This window comes from Marmota flaviventris, chromosome 8 (genome assembly GCF_047511675.1).
Source record: "Marmota flaviventris isolate mMarFla1 chromosome 8, mMarFla1.hap1, whole genome shotgun sequence".
In the NCBI taxonomy this organism is placed as follows: Eukaryota; Metazoa; Chordata; class Mammalia; order Rodentia; family Sciuridae; genus Marmota; species Marmota flaviventris.
The window spans coordinates 23,681,576-23,707,459 of record NC_092505.1 but is presented as its reverse complement, the minus strand read 5'-3'; the positions used below and the strand labels follow the sequence as shown (position 1 = coordinate 23,707,459).

Sequence of the window (25,884 nt, the reverse complement as noted above, 5' to 3'; positions counted from 1 at the left end):
ATGATCCGGGTGGTCTCACTGCTCCTGGGTGCCGCGCTCCTCTGCAGCCACGGAGCCTTCTGCCGCCGGGTGGTCAGCGGTGAGTCAGGGGGCCGCCAGCCAAACGGACTGCATGGGACAAGGGACCGTGAGGCACCGTGGGCAGCACGTCCCAGGGTGGAGCCGTTCTCAAAGGTTGGAAACCTGTACGGGGTCGGGGATCGGAAAGAGGTGGGGGAAAATGGATGGTTTTATTCTTACTCTTTTTCTTCCAAACACATAGGAAAAAAGTTTAATTTTTTTTCTTAGTGTCTAGCCCAGAAGCTGCGGAGCAAACTCTTGCTAAATAATGAAAGGTAGACTCTTTTGCAGGAGTGATTTCCACTTTCTTTGTAAGACAGTTGACCACAAGGCAGGGTTGGGCACCTGCAAAAGGGGCGGGGTAGGGTGGAGGCCCGTGGATCCTGGAAACTGAGGAGCTACCACAGAAATGCCACCCCCTGTTGGCCTGACTCCACTTCAGTTCCCTCACCATATTTACAGGGGTAATTTCTGAGACCAGACCAGTTCTGTGCTGGTCGCTCACGGATGCCTGTGCAAAGCAGCCTTTGTTCTCAGCAGGCCAGGCAAGGAATGAGGGACAGGTTGTTCTGCACAGACGCCTTTCCTTTGCACACCCCCTTCCAAGTTAAAGGCCTCAGAAAATTAAGTCAGCTGGAGTTGGATTGAGGTGTATTTGGTAACCACTGCAGGTTCGTGCATACAGAAGGTATAAAATTAAGTTTGTCAAATTAGTGCAAGGGAAATAGATAAAATTGGCAAGCTTCCCAGCTTTATTTCTGATTTTTCTTTTTCGACGTTCACTGTCTTGTTGAGCTATTTATATGTCATATAAATAGCTCCCTTCCATTTTTTTTTTTTGAAAAAGACTTAAAAAAAATGTAGATTCTTAGTGGCTAGGATGATGTGAATAGGGCCCTACTTGAAGGTTGAACATAGCCATGTTGGTAATTGTAGAATTACCTTGGTAATTGTAGAATTACCTTGCTGTGCTTATTAAAGCAATAAACATTTGTTGGATGCACATGGGTATGTATTTTAAGGGTGAAAGGGCCTTTTTTTTTCTTTTTACATAAAAAAGACTTACCTCCCTTTTCATATCTTGTGCATCTGTACAACAGGTGTCACTAGATGTAGAGATAGATGACAGCAACTTAATCACTTGTGAAGCCGGACCTGTAGAACATGGCACATTAAACTTAATTGTTACCGATCTTCCCTTCAGCAATGAGTGTTGTTTCACAATGACAGAATATAATTCTGGAAAGTGTGCTTATCAATCACTCTCCATTAACTCTTTTTCAGGAAGTGCAGAAGCTATGGTATTAGATCCCTCCCCCAATTTTTGCTGAGAATAAAAAGTTCACTGGAAGGAACTACCTAACAGTTTAAATTAAATATTTGCCTGTCTCAACAAGAAAATTTCATGCAAATGAATGAGTATCAGAGACCATGCTTTGAGCATGAGGTGTTTTTAAAAAAAATAGAAACACTTTCTTGACTTAAAAAATAATTTTTGATGTGTTCTTTTTTACATGCCTTAAAATTTAAAGGAAGGAAAAAGATTCCTAAAGTAAAAATAAAACTTAATGAAATTGCTGACAAAAAGTTTATATTGTGTTCTTTCGGTACATAAATAATTCCAAACCTTAACTCTATTTTCCTATTAAGAATTTATAGGCATCTTGAAGGTGACATCTGGAAAATTTCTAATTAACTGAACATGATCTATTTGATTTAATATAAATGATGATGTTTACTTGATATTAAGACAATTACTTGGTTATGTTTTTCTTATGTGTAATTAGATTGTCTTTAGTCATAAAATTCACATTTGAAATTTAAACATCTGTAAATTGATTTGTGACTTTCATGCTTTGACAATTTGTTTTCCAAAAGATAAACTTCAGCCATAATGAGTTGAGCAGAGAGCAGCCAAATGCTTGTCATCTTTGAAGCAGGGTTTCCTAACAGGTCTGCTGGTATGCCTTGACCTTCTCATGCCACTGGGACCATTAACTAAATCTCTTCTAAAGTGTCTGAGGAGAACTGAAGAAGCCTCTTTGGGGCCATTTTTTGGAACATACATCATATGAAATAAAGTTTCTATTTATTAAATTTCAATAAAATACTTCATAATTTCTAGGTAGTACACTAAAATATCCCTCAAAAAAGACTCTCACAAAATAATTCTTCATAGATATTTGTTAGTTTAATATTAAAGATATTCAATAATATACTTTCCAATAGTATTAAATACATTATTTTTAAAGTTCAGAAAATTATTTAAAAATAAGATGAAATTATTTTAGTAAACAAATACCATTTAAAACAACTTCATCATTATATTCTACCCATAAGATTTAGTAGCATAGAAGAGTGATAAGGAACTATTTTAATTCATGAATAAACTATATATATATATATATATATATATATATATATATATATATATATATATGTAACTGTGGTGATAGTAATTAAAGAGTATTTGTGGATTTATGTTCTAAGTGAGGAAGTATTTTGAGGAACTTAGACATGGGCTGATTTCTTACTAGACACAGATGTGTAGAGAATATTTGTGGGGGATAAATTCATTTAATTTTGTAATGTTACTAGTAAGTAGTAACATCTTTAAAACAAAGGTAAGAGAATTTTACCTGTGCTGCATGGATACATACAAAAAACGAGGCTGAAAATTCGGGTCTCTAAGTTGCCAGAATATGTTTAAGAACAAGTAACATTTTTAAACATTTTAAGTATTTTGAAATAATGCATTTATTTATTTATTTAACTTATACTTTCTCTTTTCTGTGCACACAACATTGGTTCCTAGCCTGCTTATGCTTCAACATGGCATTAAGTGTATTTTATGGCACCTCCGGATTTCTCCCAAATACTTTAAAGTTATTAGTTTAATCTTATTACAACTGCCATATCATTTATTTCAGAGACTGGGTGATTTAGAAACTTCTATTTCTATCATGCAGATAACATAGAGTATTGCAAATTCATTGTTGGTGAGAAGAATACTATAGGTTAGCATAATAGTAAGGGAGATACAAGAGAACTGCTGGGTGTATCTCAGCCTGTGCAACAATTTCATGACATCATCAAAAGCAAAAAAAAAAAAAAAATGATGACCATGCAGTTTCCAAATATGCAATTACTTTAAGTATCTCTTGGACAGGGAGGGAAAAAATTAATTTCATTACTAGTCATTTAATAAACTACCCATTTATCAAAATCATTATTCCTTAACTGCCGTTTGTCATAATTTTATAGTTTTAGTTTTGCCACCTTTTCCTAAAGATGGGAATTCCTATACATTAATGTTAGAAAAGAGGCAGTAATAGATAAAGAGATACAGAGGGTAATCCAGCTGATGCTTTGCCAATAATTTTTACTCTTTCCAACTGCCTTTTGTGCCAGGCAGTTGCACACAGTGGATGGGTGTACACAGCTGTGAGGCAAGATTGCTTCTCTCACCATTTTAACATATCATTGAAAATCTAACACAAAATATAACTTGGTGAGTTACTTTATTTTGGGAATACATTTAGTTTGGGTCTAATTTGTTTTGTTTAGCATATAAAAGGGCTAGATTAAACTTCATTAAGTACATATATGGTTTGAAAAGTCTGAGACAACATGTATTCCAATATTAACTCTGGTCTAAATTCACTAAAAGTAAATTCAAAGGCTACTTAGAAACAAGTTCTTAATGCACAAACCCTTCCACCCAGTAATATTAACACCCAGTAATCAATAATTACTCCCTGTAATCAATAATGGATCAATGCTAGTGATTACAATAGATAACATGCACAATGTATGGCTTTGTATCCTCAGTATCTTTGTTCATGAAATATTTCATTGGTATCTTTTGTTTGAGACAAATATGGAGACAACATCAAAATCAGGTTAAATGAATTGCAGAGCCTGAAAGGTGGTTTAAACCCTTGCTTTGACACTTGTGATGTGTGGGAAATTGGGAAAATCATTAAACTTCTCTGCCTCCTTTGTCTCATTTTTAAAATGATGAAAACACCTACATCATAGGTGTGCCCGGAGAACTAAATGGTTTCAAACACAGTTGTGCAAATTGTGCTGTGCTCAGAAATGCATATCAAGAAGAGGGGAACAAAGATTGGTAAGTGCTGTGCCTAAAGAGGAAGCTTCCTAGAGACGAAGGAAACACTTCCTGGTTGAACATGTGGTAAGGGGAACTTCTTAGCCATCCAGCGTGAGGAGAGATCATGTTTTCCTAATTTATCCAATTACATGGATTGAGATGGAAGTGAGGTACTGCACTCTAAATTATTGATAAATGGCAGGATGTGGTTATTATGTTATTTATACAAAACTCATAAACACTCTGATTTCTTTTTAGGAAAGAAAACTCAGGCCAGGAAAATTTAAGTAATTCCAATACCCATAACCCATGTGTACATTGGAAACTTGTTCTTTCTGATTGGAAGAGTGGACTCTTCAGTCACACTGTTACATAATTTCCTTTATTACTCTAATCTCTATTTCAAATAACAGGATTTTGGAAAACAAACAAACAGTAAGTCTCATCCCTTTCTCAGAAAGCTTGTAGTATTTCCCAGCTGCAGAAGTAGGGCTTGCTTTTGCCACCAGCATCCATTAAAATGACCCATGACTGCAGATTTGATTTTATATGAGTATGGTCTCCATCTGTAGTGCACTCTGTAACTAAGTGCATTATAAAATATCTGATGCAAAAACAAAAGTTTCTATAATAAAATGTTTTACTTAAAATAAAAATTCTTAAGGGATTGGTGTACTGAGACCTAAAAGCAGAACACTTAAGCTTAATAGCATTCCCTTTCTCTTTAGTTAAAAAATATTGGCATGTTTCTCAGAGGTCATGCTATCCAGTACATTGTAATATCAATATTGATTTTAGTGAGATTTTGAAGAAGGTAGGAAGGAATTATGAAAAATTATTTTATAGAATTCTATTGAAATGTCCAAAGTTTAGTGCTGTTTTATATAGCTTTTTCGTAATTAGAGATAATGCATAATTAAAAGTAAGAATTTGTAATATGTCTTCTATGTTTTGATTGAACAAATATGATCTAAATTCAATACTTACCTAACACTTATAGTATTTGATTATAGCGTGGGACATAAGAAAAGTTTTGCCACTTTCACAATTACTGTATATTCAACTATAAGAAAATAAATAATAAAAGCAAAATAAAATTAGCTAATTGATCCTTTCTATTCTGAAAGAAAAAAACAAATGCCATGACTTCATGACTTTGGCCTTGCTTTTTACATCATTCCCCAAAGAACTTCAAAGCTCTGCCAATATTTAGCTCTACAGGAATTTTCATAACTAAGGAAAAACACAAGGCCATCTATTAATGGTAATAGTAGCAGAATTTTAATTGTGAGTGATAGGAATGTTTATTTTAGAAGCCATGACTAAGAATTATCTCCAAATAAAAGTATGTGTATGTATGTGTGTGTGTGTATATATGTGCAAATAATATTTCAGTACAGAAAAACTTAATTGTATACTTCTTAGATTTAAACTGTATTAATCTCCTGGTGTGTATTCAGAGTATGTTAATGAAAATGAGTGCAATGACACTATCTTGGATTTTATTTTTCTCCATATATTTTTAAAAACTTGGGTGGAAGCTCTTTTGTCTGTCTCTTATATATAATCCCATAATTAAAGAATTTTCCCAACTACAGATACTGGGTTACAGTTATTTAGCGTTAGTATAAAGGTAATCTTAGTATAATAAAAAAAAAAAACACTATAATCATTCTAAGAATACTTACCTTTCCCATAAAATATCAATGGAAGGTTTTAGTTGAATATTCATTTGAAAGTAAGAGACAGGGGAATTCTCCATGTGATCTCACAGAAAGAAGGAGGTAATCATAATTGTTCTCTAGGAAGATTAGCATTTACAGAAGTGGGAAAGTTGCTTCCAGAATATCTGCATTAACAGAAGGTTTCTGGGAATTAGGACAACATTTGTTTCCCAGCTGTTGGAGTTCCACAGTGATAGCAGCCAAATGGGATCAGTTGAAATGCAGCAAGAGGTTCAGAAGCTTCTGCTTCTGCTGATTTTGCTGCAACTTGGACAAAATTTGCACAATAAGGTAGAAATCAGTAGTAAAATAGAATTGGATATAAAGAAATTCACAGTGTCAGCTTTAACTGATTATATGTAAACCATAAAAAAATTGTGTAATGTATCCATAATTTCCTGGAAATTGCCTTGCTAGTGGTTTTTTATTTCAAAACCTGAAGGCACAGTTAATATTTAGTCAATACCATTTAGAGTTCATATATCTGTTCCCATTTAAAATTGGCTACTGTCCTTATCCCCTGTGGGTCCCTTTTCTGTGCAGCCATCACAGTCTCCACTTCTTCATCCAGGACTCATGTACCATTCCATTATCCGCAACCAAAGACTGCCTGCTGCAAAGAGTGTCAAGGCTCGCTGTTGTCCAGAGTCCATGTGGTATTAGTTGTCAATTATTTTAAATATATTACCTGTCTATACAGTTTATTATTATTATTATTATTATTATTATTATTATTATTATTATTATTATTTCTATAAATTAACAGTAGTGTTAGGAGTTTCCATATGATACTTAAAGCTGTCCTCTGCATTTTATTAGAACTGCTGTCTTAATTTTACAAATGAATTGATTCTCATCACTATTTTTGTATCCTCATCACTGGTTAATCATTCTGGCACTTGTTTTTTAATATATCACAGGAAATCAGTTGTGATTTTTAGCATATAAATCATAGCCAGGCATCTCCTGATATATGCTGACTTTGTTACAAATAAATACAATTTGCTCATTAAAACATCTGACTTTTCTGGTGTTTTTTTTTTTTTTAATTTGAAATCTTTTTGACATCTTATAAAACAATCTTCTTGGAAAATTTAACATTTCAAAAGTTTGGAATCAAATCCAAGTTTTGAAAGTTCTTGGATTAAAAAGTTAGACAAATTGGAAACTCAAGGGAATGTAGTTAAGACATATTTGGAGACTCAGAAATATGTAAAGAATGTAGCAGATGAAAATAAACACAGATTGCTCTTAAAATACGAGCATAAAAATATGGGCTCAACAGCACAATGGGAACAACCATTTTAAACAATGAAATCATCACAAAAACTAATAATGTATAAGGATAAATTTTAAAACAATATTTATATTAGAGTCAACCATTGGAACTTCCATCATCTCATTTAAAAGATTATTTATTTTCAGACCAAAGCCTGAAGCTTCCTGCTGAAGTCTCTTTTACTTGTTTCCCAAGGTCATTCATATTTAGCATGTTATTTTTTGTTAACAGTGAGTTTAGCCAGTCTGTTAATTTGTTCATATTTTTCAGTATGCTGTTGCTGTTTCCAGATCACAGTTAATAAGACAAAGGAGAAAACGGGCTGTCTTGCTGGCATTTCTGGAATCATTATTTTATGTTCTCAGCTTGTGTCAAGATTCTGAGTGCTTGTCACTCTGACACTGTTGTGAGGTTAATGGCCTTCTGCTGATTTCTGCTCCCTTCTGTCTGAGTGTTATCATAGGTCATTAATTGCTGATTCTGGGGAGCTGGGTGGATATGATACACTTGCTCAGTGTGCTGTACTGTAATTAAGAGTATAAATTTTGAAAGCTGTATGATTTTTACAAGTATTGAAGTATGTAACACCCTCTAAACCCAAACTACTGATAGTTTAGATAAATAGTCGAAAAAGGCCTTCAAACCCAACAAGAGTAATGTTTATGCAGATGAACTGTAAGAAAGTAGTAAAAATATCTTAATTGATTAGAAAAGTATTTTGACTTAGTTTTACATAAAATACTAAATGGTCTATTTTACAGGACCCAAAACATCAGAACAGGACTAAGAGTTTACAAAGTTAACAATGGAGGTTAGAGATGAACATTAAACACCAAGGAAAACCAAAATAAGAAAGCATGATCTTTCTGGAGATTGTCTTTATAATCTTGGCACTATATGTTTGGTGGTGAAAGATAAGGGAAACATGAGCAGTAGAATTATTGGAATTCTGTTGCTGGTGAAGTTAGATAAATCCTGTCTACTGTGATGTTCTTTTACATATGGCTTGAATGTGACCCAATGGGGTCATTCCTAATTGCAGTTATGCCACCAATTAAAAAAAAATATTCTGCCTAATATGTATGTGAAATTCTATTTTAAATATGTTTATTTTAAGCAAAATCTTGTTGCTTCTGTATTTACAACTTCATAGATGTTTTTACCAGAAGTAAATTTATGATGTCATAAAATAAAGTTTGAGAAAAAGGTGATGTTCCATTGAGAAATTTCAAGAGTCATCTTGAACTGCTGTGTAGTTCTGGATAACAAAACAAATGTATTCAAAAATATATAATGCCTTTTAAAGTCAGTAGATTTTGGGATAGGTGATTAAGTGCAGTGCTAAAACTTACAAATGGCTTTAATATACAAGTAAAAAATAAAGATTACATTTTAAACTTTCCTTGAAAACTTTGAATATTGTTTTTTATGTGTAGATTTTGAACATTTGCCTGACCCTGATATTTATTCCTAAAAATTTGTAATAGAATCTGAAATAATTAATACAATTAATTTAGAATTAATTTTAATATAATTTTAAATTAAGGAATGTTTTTAAAATGCAGGGCTACTATGTTCAAACTAAAAAAGAACTAACTTTGGTTTAATGAAATGTTCTTTAGGTTAAATTTTAAGAAATCATTGGTATTTACTATATGTTTCATGTAGAAATAGATCCTCTACAATGGTAAATAATTTGTTCTCAAGTCTGCCAAATATTTATCACCTTATTGCTTTTTGGGCTAATTATTTTTAACTGTCTTCAAATGACAAGTTTGTTCAAATTTCAGCCTGTCCTTATCTCCAATCAAATTAACAGAAAGGCTATAATTAGTAATTTGAGATCTGTTACTAGCCTATTTATTTCATTATTTCTTCATTCTTTCTGCTTTTTAAGCCATTTATATTTTTTGTAATATTTAAAAAAATTAAGTACTCAGTTCTCTAAGTTCAAATTTGGGAGTTTTCACTGAGAATTTATTCATCTTAGATTTTTCATAAAGTCAAAGAAAATGTTGGCATAGGGATTGAAGTTCACATACAACATGTCAAAAACCAGAAAATACTCAGTGAATTGACAATGAGTGATTTTTCCGCCCCAAAGACAGCACTCTGGAAGTCTATCCAGTTACTTCTGGTATACTTTTATATTAAATAATTTTTATTTCTATAATTACTTTCTTTCTGGCCTCTATTAACTTTTAGTTTAATGGATTTGCTCTGAGACATATAAAAATAAATTTTCACTGTAAATATGCCACTTTGCTTCTTCTTCAGAACATCACAGGTAAAATTGTTTTGTTTTACTTTTCTTGTTTTTAATAAGTTAAATTCCTGTATGAGTTATCTTCCAAATTTACAAATGAATCAGCTTTCTTTTACAAGTTGAAAGTAATAAGCTAGAAAATAAATTTTACAAAAGAATTCAATAAGAAAAACATTCTTGATGGTGTGTTTCCTGTCTTGATTGGTTCTTTAATTTTGATTATTAGTGGCCTAATGAATATAGTACAGGGGCTGGGGATGTGACTCAAGCAGTAGTGTGCTCACCTGGCATGCGAGCGGCCAGGGTTCGATCCTCAGCACCACATACAGAAAAGATGTTGTGTCCGCTGAAAACTAAAAAATAAATATTAAAAAAATTATTTCTCTCTCTCTCTCTCTCTAAAAAAAAATGAATATAGTACAGATAATAAGTGTATGTGTATGTTTTTTTTCTCTCTTTTTTTTTTTTTTAGGCCAAAAGGTGTGCTTTGCTGACTCGAAGCATCCTTGCTACAAAATGGCCTACTTCCATGAACTGTCCAGCCGAGTGAGCTTTCAGGAGGCACGCCAGGCTTGTGAGAGTGAGGGAGGCATGCTCCTCAGCCTTGAGAATGAAGCAGAACAGAAGTTAATAGAGAGCATGCTGCAAAACCTGACAAAACCTGGGACAGGCATTTCTGATGGTGACTTCTGGATAGGGCTTTGGAGAAATGGAGATGGTCAAACATCTGGTGCCTGCCCAGATCTCTACCAGTGGTCTGATGGAAGCAGTTCCCAGTACCGGTCAGTATGGATCCGAAAGAGTCCTGCGGTGCTCTGGGGAACAAAAATTCTGTTTCCTGTAAAGATGTCAGAAACCAACAAACAAAACTACTCAAAAGTGTTTCTGTCACTCTCTTCCTGCAGAAACTGGTACACTGATGAACCTTCCTGTGGAAGTGAAAAGTGTGTTGTGATGTATCATCAACCAACTGCCAATCCTGGCCTTGGAGGTCCTTACCTTTACCAATGGAATGATGACAGGTGTAACATGAAGCACAATTATATCTGCAAATATGAACCAGGTAAGAAATAGCATCAGTAAGTATAGAAGATTTTGTGCATATTTGCTCATATTAGGTTTTGTCTTTAAGCTTTGCTACCTTGGGCTTTTTTGTTTTTCTGCTGTGAAATATAAATCACCTTGCAGCTTTTCCTATTACTTGGCATAATGAAGCAAATTCGTGTCCTTTCTAGCAAACTGTCCAATGAGCTAAATAGAAGGGAGTTAATATAAACATCTGGATAAGTGTCCTTAAGAAAAAAAAAAATAGTCATTAAAAAACACAAATTATGTTTTTGTGATTGATTTTATTTTATAAACAATGAATGTATATATTAAAATAGTTTAATATTTAGTGTAGTGGGTGGAAAGAAGGTATATGCCTGCAAAGTTCCTATAGACTTATACATGGAGTGATAATCCTTCAGATGATTTGCTTTGAACCCAAGGGAACAAAGCAACTTTCTTCTGGAGTGTTAGTTTGGCATGCGGTAGCATAATACTTGGCATATGGTCCTTAGTAAAAATCTGTCTGATCATAGCTCCTTTCACCATAGTGGAAAAAACATAGAGACATTTAACATGTTCTCCCTCTGATTCCCATTCTTTGAATTATGCCTTCTTAATTAGCTTTCTTTTGAAATCTCTACTCACTTAACACACACAGCAAACAGGAAGATTGCATTGACCTAAGCTAGACTACTGTGGTTTCCTGCTTAAAATGGTAATTTTGAATGACTTTGAATAGGACACCTCAACTAAATTGATATTTAACTGAAAGAAGAACTAATCAAAACTATGTAAACTCATATTTTTTTAATCATCTGACAAAGTCAAGTTAGATACTTAAGGTTTTTTGTTTTTTGTGGCTGTTTTTCTGCACGGTGTTTGAAAGTGTCATTTTAACTCCTCTGAAGGGCTGTCTGCTTGACCTTATAATATGTTTTCACAGAAGGCAATTATAACCAAGTACTGCTGCTTCCATTATTCTCTTGAAATTACATGATTTCTTTTTCTCATAAGACTGTAAAGCGCAAGGGATTATTTGGATTAGATTTACCCTTCTTTCTGTTTACCCAGCTCTTGAGAATATTAGCCAACTTTGTATATCCCTGGTGAGTTTATTCTTTAACCTCTTTGGTTGTTAAATCCATCATTACCCTCCTGGAAGCCTTTCCAAAGCTAAGACTGTTATGTACTTTTGCTCTTCCTCTTTGTATTTTTCTCATGGAAAAATATAAAGTTGAGATACGCTGATATTTAAAATTTTTACCACTATGTACTTAAAAGTATTGGATGAAACAAAGAATACATTATAAGAACATTCTCAGTAAAATCTCTCCCTTTTGTTTCTTTTGACTTATTAGGTGAGCTACCTGATCATTTTATTTTATTATTATTTTATTTGCATTCAAACTTTTTCTGTTACGTACAACATAAACAAACTTACAATATTCTTTTCTTATCTTGTGTCAGTAATCTAGGTTTATATTATTCATATAAAAGAATTTAAGACATTCTACATTCTGCCCAATCTTCAAATAATCTACATTTATTAAGTAAGACACCTTTTACATACATACTGTTTCTTATCATATGCACAGGGTTAGAGTTGCTTTTATAAATGTGCTTAGAATTTCTATTCTTTATTTTAATTTTTAACATTTTACTCTTTGTTTTCTATGTAGTCAGGTTTCCTCAAACTTACTTCCTACTTTGGAGAGGATTTGGTTTCATTAATTCCCCAGGTTTATAGTCACTGCTTGACTTTCAGTGGTGAGGAGTTAAAGGACTTAGGACTGTAACTAATTAAAAAATATAAATTATAACACTGATTATTTTGAACTTTATTTTCCAACTTTACTAGAACTACTAAGTGATATGAACTCTTGTCTCTCTGCTCCTGCACACCATCTAATAGTATTACCAGTGACATCAAAAGTGGTGAAAAATATTAACCTTGCTAGGAAGAAATGGAATAATTCACTTTTAAGCTTCTTTCTCTCCTCTCTTCCATTTTTTGTTAGTAGACTGTGAGTTGCATAACTGTTCCTTGGGTCTACCAATATCATCCAAAGATATTTTCATTAGGATAGATCTGAAGCTAAAATTTATATATTAACATTGTCTTATGCACTCTTATTTTTAGATACTAAAAAAACATGTATGCAATTATGTTCCTAAAATTATATTTAATCAGCAATAATATAAAAGTTTGTTGAAATTATTTAAAAAGTAACCAGTTCAATCTTGATTTATTGCATATTGTCTATAATTCGCTCAATAAATACCAGTTGACTACCTGAAGTCATAGAATGACTAACATCTGTAGAATATAGGCTAGGACTGAATCTGGAACCTAAAGGAGGCTATTAAAGTGTTAAATGACTAGAGACTCTATGGCAATAAAAGAGTAGTAAACATCACTTTTAAAATATCTGTATTCTAAATATGATATAAGATATTGCACATGATTTTTTTTCACATCAACTGACAAAAGTAAACAGAATTACATTTTTAGAACAAATGAAAGCAAATTTATAGGTCTCTTGATTATAAAATTTACTTTCTCTAAATTATTAATAAATGAAATAATTCCTTAGATAAAAAATACATTAAGCGGTTGTTACAGAAGCAGGTAATTGGTTCATGTGCTTGATTGTATCAAGTACAAAACTGCACTTTCAAGCACTTCTTCACATTGACCTCAGTGAAAAAGTTGTTATTGATTGGAGAAGTTGTGCTCTATATGTAGCAAATCATGGTAAGAAATTTCAACATTTAAAATTTTTGGTTATTGAAGAAATCTCATATCATAAAAGCGGAAAAGAAACAACTTCAAGCTTGAATTTATTATTGTAATATAAAAACGTAGATACTATTGGAAAGCAAGTCTAAGAATGGCATTGTTTGTGTAGGACAGGAATGTGCTTCAGAACGTTGTTGAGTCTTGAATCACTGATTCAAAACGCAATCCATAAATAGTCGTCTGCAGATTATTATACAAGAAGAAACCTAAATGTTAAATTGATGTTAGTAAATAGGTTAGTAAATAGTAAATGCTTGTCTTTGAATTGCATCTAAAGTCTCCTTCTTGTGTTTGCAATTTCTTGCTTCTCTTTGTCTAACTTCGCTTCTGCTTTATCATTATTGCCTGTAGCAGGGTGTCATCAACACAGACCTGCCCTCAATTGCTAAGTACAGTTTCAGAGGGAATTCATCAAGGGATCTTTTAATTCAAGCATAATTTAAGTGTTGACTGTATAGTTAGAACATTTTATGTTAACCACAGCCACATCAATGTTTATAGCAGCATAATTCACAATAGCTAGAATGTGGAACCAACCTAGATGCCCTTCAATAGATGAATGGATTAAAAAATGTGGCATTTATACACAATGGAATATTACTCAGCACTAAAAAATGATAAAATCACGGCATTTGCAGGCAAATGGATGGCATTAGAACAGATTATGCTAAGTGAAGTTAGCCAATCCCTAAAAAACAAATGCCGAATGTCTTCTCTGATATAAGGGGGGTGACTCAAAATGGGATAGGGAGGAAGAGCATGAGAAGAAGACTACCACTAAATAGGGAAGAGAGGTGGGAGGGAAAAAGAGGGAGAAGAGGAGTTGCACAGAAGATGGAAGGAGAACCTCATTGTTATACAGATTACATATATGATGTTGTAATGAGAAAAAGAAAAAAAATGTGTCACATTATATTGGATAGAGAGAAAGAATGGGAGACAAGGGGAGGAGCAGGGAGGATAGGAAGGGCAGCAAAATAGAATAGACAATATGATTGATGTATGTACATTCCATGTATGTATTATATGGCAAAATGCATTATACTGTCATGTATGACTAAAAAAAATAAATAAAAATTTTAAAAAAGTTTAAATTCAGAACACATTCTTAGTTGTAAACAATTCAGAAATCAAAGTCAGTATATTTTCACTGTTTTATAAAAAAATATTTTTATGTTTGCATTTCTCTTGTTTAATTATTACTTACGATTTCTGCACTAATTATTTACAGAGATTAATCCAACAGAAGCTGTAGAAAAGCCTTATCTTACAAACCAACCAGGAGACACCCATCAAAATGTGGTTGTTACTGAAGCAGGTAATTGGTTCACATGTATTGACTCTGTGGAGTACAGAACTTCACTTTCCAATATTTGTTTGTTTTGACCCCAGTGAAATAGTTCTTGTTGCTTAGGGAAGTGGTACACTAAATATGGGCCAATGGGAGTTTAATTTTGAACTAATTTACAACAAATTATGCTATGCTACTCTTTTAGTAGAAGAACCTGCTTTTTACACTTCTAGGGGATATATCTGGTACTAAACTAAATGATCCATGTGAAATCCTGGATCTACAAAGAATTTCCCCAATACAGGGGAAAATTTCATGCACTGCCTCCAAACAATGATGTGCTGGTAAGTGGAGATTGTCTGAGTGAGGTGTAAAATGAAAAGCCATATTTGTAGACTTCTCCAATTTCTGTAATGTAAATATTGCTACCTGGCTAGTTTCAGACTACCAAAGTGACATCACCACATAGCACTTTTGGAAGAGATGAGTACTATGAGCTCTCCTCTGCCTGCCTCCCGCATACCATTGGCTACTAAGAAAATGAAATGCAATACCCAATGCAAACTGCATGTTAATCAAAAACTGCTCTCAATATCAGTTAGGGGCTCTTTTTAGCATAACCCTATGCCAATTGGATAGAAGATTTCTTTATATTAGTTGCTTTGCAAAGATTGAGCCCAAGACCCAAAGTCTTAAAATCTTTCTGCAAGTGATTCAAAATCCATAAAATAGTAAGAAATATTTACTCTTTAACTTTATCATTATATATTAAATACGATAATGGTATTTTAAAAATAAAATATTTCATTAATTGTTAAAATGCTTTCTATCACTATTGGAGGCTCAAAAGAGGAGATGAAATATCCCCAAATTACCCTTTCACTAAATCTCACTGGTATTTCTTCTGTTAAGAAAGGAAGGGATATGCAGTTAAGAGACTAGCTTGATCTTCATCTGGACCACTTTGACCAGTTATTTAGATGAGTCATAATGACAGCTGGGAGCTTGCAAGCTAAATTCGTGGATTGTTCAATTTCCACTCCTTGTACAGGCGTGATATTAAGACAGTACTTTTCAGTTTCCAGGTGTATGATCTAAAAACTGCTCAGAATATCTAAACCTAATTAAAGATATCAGTAAATAATTATGTTAGGAATATTTCATCTTGTACAACATTGAAAAGATATCTAATAAAGTCATTTCATGCTGTGTGAGACTTGAGTGCCGCAGATTTTTTTTTTTAATTTTACTAAGAATACCTAACATTATCAAGTGTGATGGGAAAGGATTAAAATGATTCTTTTTAGAATTTAATTAAGATCATGTCTTTGCGCCTGTGGAGTCTTATGCCTCTGGGTTATGATTGTATCATTAGTTAATATTTACATATTTTGACTTAATCCCAGAGACTTGCATAATATCATGGCACTGTTTATTGGCTAGGATAATTATCCAATAAGTCAACAACAATCTTAATAATTATTCCTTAATAATCAGTGCTTGTTTCTCTAAGTAATGACTGAGAAGGATTCATGAAATAAAGAAACCAAGATTACGAATAGATTATAAAAATTAGTCCATGTCTGAAATACAGACTTAATAAAAGTTTTAAAGTACAGATATTGAATTGCAGTATGACAATTGGTGGAGTAAAATTTAGTTTTTTAATTTTTACTAAAATATGGATATTTTATTTCATTAGATTTATAATAGTTTGGGATGAAACTTGTCTGGAATCTATTTATTGGTAATAGTTCTATTTGACCTTGATTTTTTGGGGGAAATTCTTATGTGATTGGTATTAGAATCCTTCCTCACTATCTTTGTACACTGTCTGTTTTACTTTTGTAGGCATAATTCCTAATCTAATTTATGTTATTATACCAACGATACCACTGCTTTTACTGATATTGGTTGCTTTTGGAACCTGCTGTTTCCAGATGCTACATAAAAGGTAAATAATTCATTTATGGAGAGACAACTTGAAAAACTTTAAATTCTTTTTTAAGACAGCTTCCTCATCACTGTGACCAAAAGACCTGACAGAAACACTGTAGAGTCAAAAGAGTTTATTTGGGATTTAGGGTTTCAGAGGTCTCAGTACATAGATGGCCCACTCCACAGCCCTGGGCCCAAGATGATGCAGAAAAGCATGGCAAAGGAAAGCAGCTCAAGGTATGGCAATCAGGAAGAAGAGAGAGCTGCACCCACCAGGGACAAAGGCACGTGCCTTATGACTTACCTCTTCAAGCCACAGGCCTACCTGCCTACATTTACCACCCAGTTAATTTATCAGTGGATTAATGCACTGATTAGGTTAAAACACTCATAATCCGCCAGGTATGGTGGCAATCACCTGTAATCCCAGCGACTGGGGAGATTGAGACAGGAGAATCTGTAGTTCAAAGCCAGCCTCAGCAAAAGAAAGGTGCTAAGCAGCTCAGTGAGACTCTTGTCTCTAAATAAAATACAAAATAAGGCTGGAGATGTGACTCAGTGGTAGAGTGCCTTGAGTTCAATCCCTGGTATCAAAGACCAAAAACAACAACAACAACAAAAAACCCCAAAGACACTCATAATCCAATCATTTCACCTCTATTCTTTCTTGCATTGTCTCACACATGATATGATATCTCATATCAAAACCATAATATGAGTATTCAGAAATCTTTAAAAATATTACTGTAATATTAGTTATGTTTTAAATTTGGCTTCTGATGTTCATATATGCCAATACAAATCCAGTACATTCAGTCTTACAAAATATACCTTGATTACAGAAGTCACACAGTGCACAGTTTAATCTTTACAATTCTTATGAAGTAGGTGTTCTCTGTTTCTAGATTTCAATTGGAAAGATGGTGCCTTAGGTGGTGCCTTAATCTGTCTTGGATCCCACAAGTAGCATAGAGAAGGGATCTAAAATTTGAATGCTTATAAACTTAATAATAGATGCACTATGCTATACTCTCCACTAATTATTAAATATAAGAATTAATGCTAAGCCTTCCAGTACTGACATCAAGTTGTATGTAAAACTTGATTTTTGTAGATGTACTTATAGTACCTTTTCCAAATTCAAGTCATAGGATTCTGATTTTTTCCCAAGGGATATTCTAAGGATAGGAAATACAGTACAGTGGTAAAAATATGTCATTCTTTGGCAGGTCTTTGAAACAAAATCAACCTTATTAACAGATTTCTGAGGAATATTCCACCTTTTATATCTATTTATCCATACTCTTCGGTTAGAGAAGTTTTTCTTGTGTCAATTTGTCAATACGATTCTAAAAATGAAATATAAATAAGTAAAAGAAAAGAGCAAAAGATATTGGATTTCAAACTAAAAGCATTTTTGTTAGAAGAACCTAAACATCTTTGTTGGAATATTTTAGATGATACTGATCTTAAAGAATGCCTCAAACAGAGAAGGATCTAATGAAATCATTCCTTAGATAAACCCCAAAGACTCCACTAAGTAACCAAAGACCCAGGTAAAAAATTGTGTAGGTTAAAGTAATTCACATAGATTTTTAAAAGGATATAATGTGTAATTCCCTAGATGTAAAATCATTCTGAATAATGACAAATAGAGCCTGGCAAATCAAAATCATACCTGTGTCTTCCTGGCTTTCTAATATATATGTGGGACACAATGGAGGTTTATTTTTCAATATTATGTACAGAATAAGGACAATAGTACATATGTAGTTGCTTGTCCTAATTCCTAAGACAATAGATGGAAAGATGATTTCTCATTGTGAAAATCTGTGAAGCAGAAGGATTGGATATAAGTCCCCTTCTAACCCGGCAAACTGTTAAGGAAGACCAGTGAGTGGCAGATCAGCTTGAGAAAATGATCTGAAAATATGAATTAGACATTCTCACCTGTAAAGTGAAAAGGGCTAAAAGTGCCAAGTAACTGCATTTTCTCAAAAATTTGTTTTGTTTTGCTCTCAAATAGTGCATTGTTATGGCAATTCTATTCATTCAAAATCTTGTAGGTTTATAAGGAAGCACAAAGATCTGTGGGCTTTACCATGTTTGAAATTCTCATAATGAGAGAATAAATGAAAACTCAGAATTTCCAGATGCCAGAATTAACTACAGTACTTCATTCATTCATTCTTAGATCCTCCCCTTTTCCTTTCTTCCAGGAAAGCAAGGAGAAACTTCATCAAAGACTCAACTCCATTATCATCTGAATGCCTTGCAGAAAGTTTAAATTCCAATCTGGTACACATGATGGTTTCTGTCATTCCATGTCATGTTCAAAATAACTCTCATTCCCTTAACCAGCAGTGATTCTTAAATACTAATTTTACACAAAAGTCACGTTAATAACTTAACCAGTTTTTTTTAACCATTTAAAAATATGGTTCTAATAAACTTTGCCTAACGTTTTGTATTTATGTTAGATGACTTTGTAGAATACAGTTATGTTTTTATTTATTTGGAGGAAAAGCTACAAAATATAAAATTTGAATATAATATTTTTGTCATAAAACAGTTAAATTGAAGAGAATTAAATAATATTTAAAATACAATAGTAAGATGTGGTTAGAAATAGTTCTTCTCTTTGATGGAGTTCTGCAATGTCTTTGGATGGTGAGGATGGAATGGGAGAGGCATGCCAGTTGGGGGCTAGGGAAGATACTGCAGGTTTGAGAGGAGATGCTCATGGGAAGAAATTAGGGCAGAACACAGTAAACAAGGACAGGTTAAGAACAGTGATTCGGGTGAGAGATTAACCTCGGAAAACTAGACCAAAGGAGTCCAGGTCTTGACAAGTAATCTGGTAGAGGACTTAAGAAAACATGAATATACACTTCTGTAGGTCTCTGGAAAGACCTATTACTGAGAAAAGTTAAACCACAAGCACAGGTTGGAAATGTGGGCTAGAATGTTAGCTCTGACAAGAGTAAATTATAACTCAGATCTGGTTAAGAAACTCAGATGTTCCCAAATTATCAAAGCTTGGCTCTGCCATTGAACTTCATTGGTTTCAGAGGCTGAGGCATAGTTAAGTTTTTAGGGACCAAGTGACATAAGTATAGAACTGGAAAACGGATGGGAGGAAGGCCTAGGTGGCTCTTACACTTAGTACCAGAACAAGTTTTCTGATTATTTGATATTAAATGTGACATATATCCATAGAAGTATACTCAAAAAGCAAGATTATAAAAAAAAGAAAAAAAAATGACCAAGAACAAACATAAACACACACATGTTTACTGGGGAAAAATGGAAAATTTTTGTGTCAGACACATTTTTTCTATCACACTGAATTATGAAGATTCAGAGAAAGACACTTTGGGTGTTTGTCATCATAAGAATTGTTTGCCATCTTTACACATTGGAATAATCCAGTATTTTTTTGTAGGACTGGAAAAATATGCTGGTGAGAGAAGAAAGATTCATTTATAAATAAGTGTCTGAGAGATCTCCATTTGGACCAAGACTTGATTAGTTTGATAAGAAGTTTTAGGTGCTGAATTTATTTTTTTTTTATGTTTTTCAGTAAAGGAAGAACAAAAACTAGCCCTAATCAGTCTACCCTGTGGATTTCAAAGAGTACCAGAAAGGAAAGTGGCATGGAAGTATAATAATATATTAACCTGCCTCCAGAAAACAAAATTGTTTTATAATTCTGGATCAGTATAAGGAATGGCATCAGAACATTAGCTTGGAATGGCTTGAAATCTCAAAGGATCTGCAAGATGAACTGTAAGCTCCCCCTTGAGGCAAATATTCAAACAACTTTTATATGTTTATTATTTCATTTATAAAATATGCTGTGCTATAATGGAGTGAGACATGCTTATTTTGCTAAAGGATGCACCCAAACTTCAAGTAAATGGAATGGACCATGCAGATAAAATTGCTATCAACACATCAAGAGTATGTGTGTTGGAAGCAGTTATTTTTATTTTCTTTCACCTTTCATAGGTTGTAATCTAGTTAGAGTAAAGTAAATTGTATTGAAATTTACAGTGTGTAAAAATATTTTACCTTTACATAAGTGTTTGATAAAAATGGACTGTTCTAATATTTATTTTTATGGCATTTCATTTTTCAATACATGCTGTTTTGATTAAAGAAGTGTATCACTGTTAACTAAATTCACACATACTCACACACACAAATATACTACCATGGGGGTAAAAAATTCTTTTCTAGAAATTAATCATCTTCATTTGGTTTTTCTGCTTTTGGTTGGACAATGTTTAGGAAATATCTTCAGAAAGAAGCTGTTTTATTAACTGTGGTATAAATCTCCTGAAACACTTTACCTAGAGGCAAGCATTGTCTATTTCAATTGTGTAAGACATGTGCCTTACAATAATTTTTAGTTTAAAATTCAACAGTTTTTGTAATAGAATAACTTTACTAATAGCTATATAAACAGTAATGCAGTCAGTTGTGAACAAAAGAAGCGACATACACAGTATAAATCAGATGTCTTCACATGTTGCCTATATAATTGCAAGTAGCTCTCTGAGGGTTCTGGAATCAAGGTGGTCCTTCCCTTCCCCACCAAACAAAGGTGGTTGTTTGGGGTTTGGGGTTGACGCGGGAGGCAGATAGCTGCAGCATTTGCCCTGGCTGAATTTAGCCTCTCTAAGTATATGAAGAGGTCTTAGAGTTGGGACCAGGTGAATGGTCACCATCAATATGGAGCTAAGCACAGCACATCAAGTTTTCAGGATGGGAAAAGTACTACAAATTAGGTGAATGAGTGTCACATGGGTAGGAAGTTATTAGTGATTGAATATTCATTGAAGAGGGTTTGTTTGCGCTAGTAAACAGTGGCTCCTTTCTGTCTTCTAATTTCTTCGATGCTTATAACTTGTTCTTCTCAAGATAGAGTTGTTAACTATTTGGTCTTCAGATGTCCCTGTGCTCCTTTTAACCAAATAAAGAATCCTTGTTTCTGAAGAATGATCCTTGGTGTTGTCTAAATTTCTTATGTGAACACAAAGTCGATATGTGGCATCACTACATGAAGATGAAAACTGTTCAAGTGTGGTAAGAATGAAAGTTGTGGGCATAGAGCTAACAGAAAAACTTTTCTTTGCTAATTCTTTTCAGTTGGATAATAAAATGCTGTAATTAAGCATTTCCTGGAGTTCATTGGCAAAACTGAGGTGTGGAACAGAAAACAGTAGTTACTGACCCTTTTTCAGGTGCTTTAAGACTGAGAGAATGGCCATCTGCAAGCTATGAGCTTAGATCTGGCCTCATTTTGCATTTCTTCTTTCCATGGTTACTCATCCCCATAGGAGGAACTGGAGACCAGCTGCTAGCACCTCCCTGTTCCATCCAAACTACCATCACACACTTCTTCCCTTATTCAGGACTTGATGAAAGGGAGACTAGGTTTCTCCTGTGTTTTGCCACCCAGGACTGTAACAGCTGCACAGCAGAAGCAGGCAAATGATGGATACCGACTTTGCTTTCTCCTTTATCTTTATCCAGGTCTGAATAACTCTTCTGGTATTAATGACTAAATCCATAAATGACTAAAGGTGGAAAAAGCAAACTCCTCTCTTATTAGAAGATGATACTGATTGTCCTAAGAGTTTTCTAAAAGTTTAGCTGACTTTCGAAAATGAAAAGGAGAAGATGGTATATCTGTTGTGTTCATGTTTTCAGAGCATAGCTTTAATATGTGCTGGGAAATACAGAAGAAATTCGGAATAATGTTCAAGTACTAAACACAAACAACACAACCTATGCCTGCTGCTTCATCATTCCTGTTGACCAAGAATTAAAAAAAGTTCTTGAAGAGTGTGTTCAGGGGCTCCTGAATTTTGTCCTAAGAATAAAGTACACAGTTCTTTATGGGCATCTGTAGTCCTCCATCATGCTACACATTTTTTTATATGACATTTTCCCTTTAGTATGACTGTTACCAATGTGATGCTTTTGGTACCAGAATACATGCTACCGACCACTCTTCTCAAACTTACAAGATTTCAGGGACCACCTTTGCAGTGACCCTGCTACCCTATTAAATGAATCAGTAATAATCATTCCTTCTGGGAATAACTCAAACTTCCTTTCTTTCATAAGGCCAATCCATACTGACTAATCCCTTCTTTAAACTCCTCTAAATATCACTCTCTTTTCTATCATATGCTTATGCAAGAATGCGTGTACATATGTGTTTTGCATTAAGTAAGTATAAATTTTGTGTACCCCAAATCAACAGATTCTGTGTGGTCAGCTAAATTGAAGCTTGCAGTTCCTCTGGAAATTATCCAAGACATTAAAGAAGCAAAGAAAATTCATTTATTACACATTTTTGGCCTTCTAATGGGCAATTCAGCTGTGTCTTAACAAGTTTTTCACATGCTAGAAATATCAAGTATAATGCACATAAACCAAGAACAGAAAAACATTTCTAACAGTTATATTTCTTTAATATGCCTGTTTATATTCTGAATCTTAAAAAGACTAGCTTAAAATAAGTGGATGGTATGATTTATCCAGGTAAAAATGATCTGTATAGGCTAACCATATTTGTTAATTTATTTTTTGTTTTAATGCTAAGGTGATATAGAGACCTGTGTGTATTTGCTGCTCAGTTTTATATGAGGGAAACGGGCAACTAATCATGTCACAATTAGGTCTGTGACATGAACTTACGATAAATATTTTATATGATCAGGGAAAATATTAAGTTTACTCTCAAGTTGAAATGGAAATTCATTGGGTGGAAAAGCAAGAAAAGTGTTGAGATTCTCGTAATAACATGCTAAACTGAAACCAGACAATTTAGAGTAGTTTATTTCAAACAATGACATACTTTGGGCAATACAGTTATTTTTACTTCTTTTTCTAATTTTTATCAAACTTTTAAAAATGTGTGGTTTGTGTTTTAAAATCAAATCAATGTAAATAACAGACAGTGGCAAAAATAATAATTAAAAACCAAGGAATGATATCTGTGAAAGAAAAATCTGTTCAGAATGAAATCAAAATTGAGAAGTTACTTTGTGTCACCAAGATTAATTCTAAGATTTTTGTATTTTATGCCTTCCTCTCATCCCAGCACTTTAAGTGGCCTATACTAGAATAAATAAGGCTTGTGGTAACTTTTCTTTTTTACCCACAAACTCTCAGTTTGTATGTTTCTTAGAGTGGGATAGGAAAACTGCCCACTTTCCTGTTTGTTTTAGGAAAGGCTTAATGTAGGAAACTCTGAATCCATTCTGTGAACCTTGTGACTCGGGCATACACCCCTGGGTGGTTAGGAAGGGCACACTTGTCTCCAAATGATGTCACACCAGCAAGGAGCCACCTGTTGTTTTCTTCGCACATTAATGGTCCTCCTGAATCTCCCTAAAAAGTGAGTCACATAAAAAGTTGTGGGTGTGTGTGGTTAATGAATATAAACATAAGAGATCGTGTTAAGCAAATCAATCAAAAATAAATATTTATAAATATGATTTATTGCAAGCCCTCTGTAGATGTTCTTACCATCACTCTAGGCCACAAATGAGAACCCATTGCTCCTCCATAGGAAGAAAGAGCAAATTATGACAACTCAAACATAATTTGTAATATTTTACAATACCCTAAAACTTTCTTTAATTATGGTGTTGCACTCTAAAGTGCAATAATGAATAGGAATGTAATTACTAACAAAATATAAGTTGATAATTTTTTTAAATAGATGCTGTAAAAAACATCTTATGAAGGACTCCAGAAAAAATATAACTGATTCCATATTGTGATTTAAACAATAACTTATACATGGTGTTGATCTTTGTACTCTTGAGTGGGATTAAATTTTTGGCACTGAACAAACACAATCAAATTTGAAAACCTCAACATTTCAAATGAAAGAGGCAAATCTTTGATATAATTCTATTAATAAGAACATGTTTTCATCAGAGATTTCAACTGATGTTAGAAAGGTTTTAATTTGAACAAATGCTAATTACAATTGATCCTAGTAAATTACACAACTTTTATTTGTGCACAATGATTCCTGAGTAATGATAATGATAATGGAACATGTATCATATTTAATGATGTAAAAGTGACAAGTATTTCTCCTATGTTAATTATGTGAACATTTTAGATTAATTTATTGCCTTTTTATGAAATAATTTAAAGTCTTATACACTTTGTTTAAATAGACTGGTGTAGCAAAATATTTCATTCTTAGATTTATGTTAGAAAAAATCAGAGAGACTTTTTGTCTGAATCTTTATCATCTCTGATCCCTCTATTTAAAGGAAAAAACTGGGGTCTATCAAAGCACTTTTATTTTAATCTTGGGTGCACAGGAACATAAATTACATTGGCAATCACAGGTTACCTATATTCTAGATGTAAAAAATATGTTCAAGTTGTTTGAAGGTAGGGACTATGATTTTTATTTCTGCACCCTAAGCCCTTACCATATATATATATATATATATATATATATATATATATATATATATATATATATTTTTTTTTTTCAAGAATATTTATGAAACAATATTTATCCAAGATTTAAATTTCACATATAGTTTATGTCATTAAAAGTACATTTCAACTGCTTGAATATTTTCAAGAGGAGTTATTTGATTTTCTTCATGTTTTCTAAAATAATTTAATTTTTATTTTAAGAGGGACCCAGACATTGATTGTACAAACAAGGATTTTAGCTTACCCAGCCCATACTAGGTCAGTTGCAGTTATTCAAGACCAGGCAACAGGCTTGCTGCCTTTCTGGTGTGTGGTCTATCTGGCTGGGAGCCTGAGGTCTGTATCCATCATGTACCTTCATCTTACTAAGCATTTCAGTTTAGTAATGGACCTTCTTGTCTTAAATATCTAATATGCTCAATGATGGTACTTGCTTCTTCCACTCTGAAATATGTTACTTCAAAAATATGAATTAATATCCAGAAGATAAAGTATTAACTTGAAATATATTTTTCCACTCACATGTTATATTTATAAATAAACCTAAAAATCACTAACTTTTCTGAGTATAAGGGCTGGTAACCATTTTTGTTTCGAATGATGGTTCTGAAACTTAACTATCAGAATCACCAAAGGTGATAAATGTGGAGCTCACAATGCCAGACTCCAATCTCAGAGGTTATGATTTAGCAGGTGTGTGATGAGACCAGAGGATCTGCACTTCTAAAAAGTTCTGAGGTGATGCAGATCTATCTGCTGGATTGAGGAAGGGTTTGAAAATTGCTGGTATGGAATGGTGAACAGAATGCCCTCCCCTTAGTTTTACAGAGAGAAGTCATTCTCTAGTTATTGTTCTTACTTTTAAATCCAGA

The 25,884-nt window shown here is 33.4% G+C and overlaps 2 protein-coding genes across 3 annotated transcripts in view; one reads left to right on the top strand and one right to left on the bottom strand.

Annotated features, from left to right (window-relative positions):
* Window positions 1–20,255, top strand: Chodl (chondrolectin). 2 transcript variants are annotated; one of them, XM_027929253.2, is made up of 6 exons: window positions 1–79; window positions 9,916–10,225; window positions 10,349–10,506; window positions 14,525–14,611; window positions 16,436–16,538; window positions 20,106–20,255. In XM_027929253.2, exons 1-6 carry the CDS (start codon window positions 1–3, stop codon window positions 20,188–20,190), a joined length of 822 nt encoding a protein of 273 aa, XP_027785054.2. In that variant the 3' UTR covers window positions 20,191–20,255. The 2 variants fall into 2 exon arrangements, with proteins under 2 accessions (XP_027785054.2, XP_027785056.2); XM_027929255.2 differs by lacking the exons at window positions 1–79; window positions 16,436–16,538 and having other exon boundaries at window positions 9,960–10,225.
* Window positions 20,256–23,776: 3,521 nt separating this feature from the next.
* Window positions 23,777–25,884, bottom strand: part of Tmprss15 (transmembrane serine protease 15) — a 116,688-nt gene continuing 114,580 nt past the window's right edge. Inside the window, exon 25 of the mRNA XM_027929285.2 lies at window positions 23,777–23,932. Within this exon, the coding sequence (XP_027785086.2) occupies window positions 23,777–23,932 (156 nt within the window). The remainder of the gene's footprint in view (window positions 23,933–25,884) is intronic.

Coding starts and splice junctions, on each gene's coding strand:
- Chodl (XM_027929253.2), top strand. CDS start 1: ATGATCCGGGTGGTCTCACTGCTCCTGGGTGCCGCGCTCCTCTGCAGC. Junction 80..9,915: donor CTGCCGCCGGGTGGTCAGCG/GTGAGTCAGGGG, acceptor TTTTTTTTTTAG/GCCAAAAGGTGTGCTTTGCT. Junction 10,507..14,524: donor TATCTGCAAATATGAACCAG/GTAAGAAATAGC, acceptor AATTATTTACAG/AGATTAATCCAACAGAAGCT.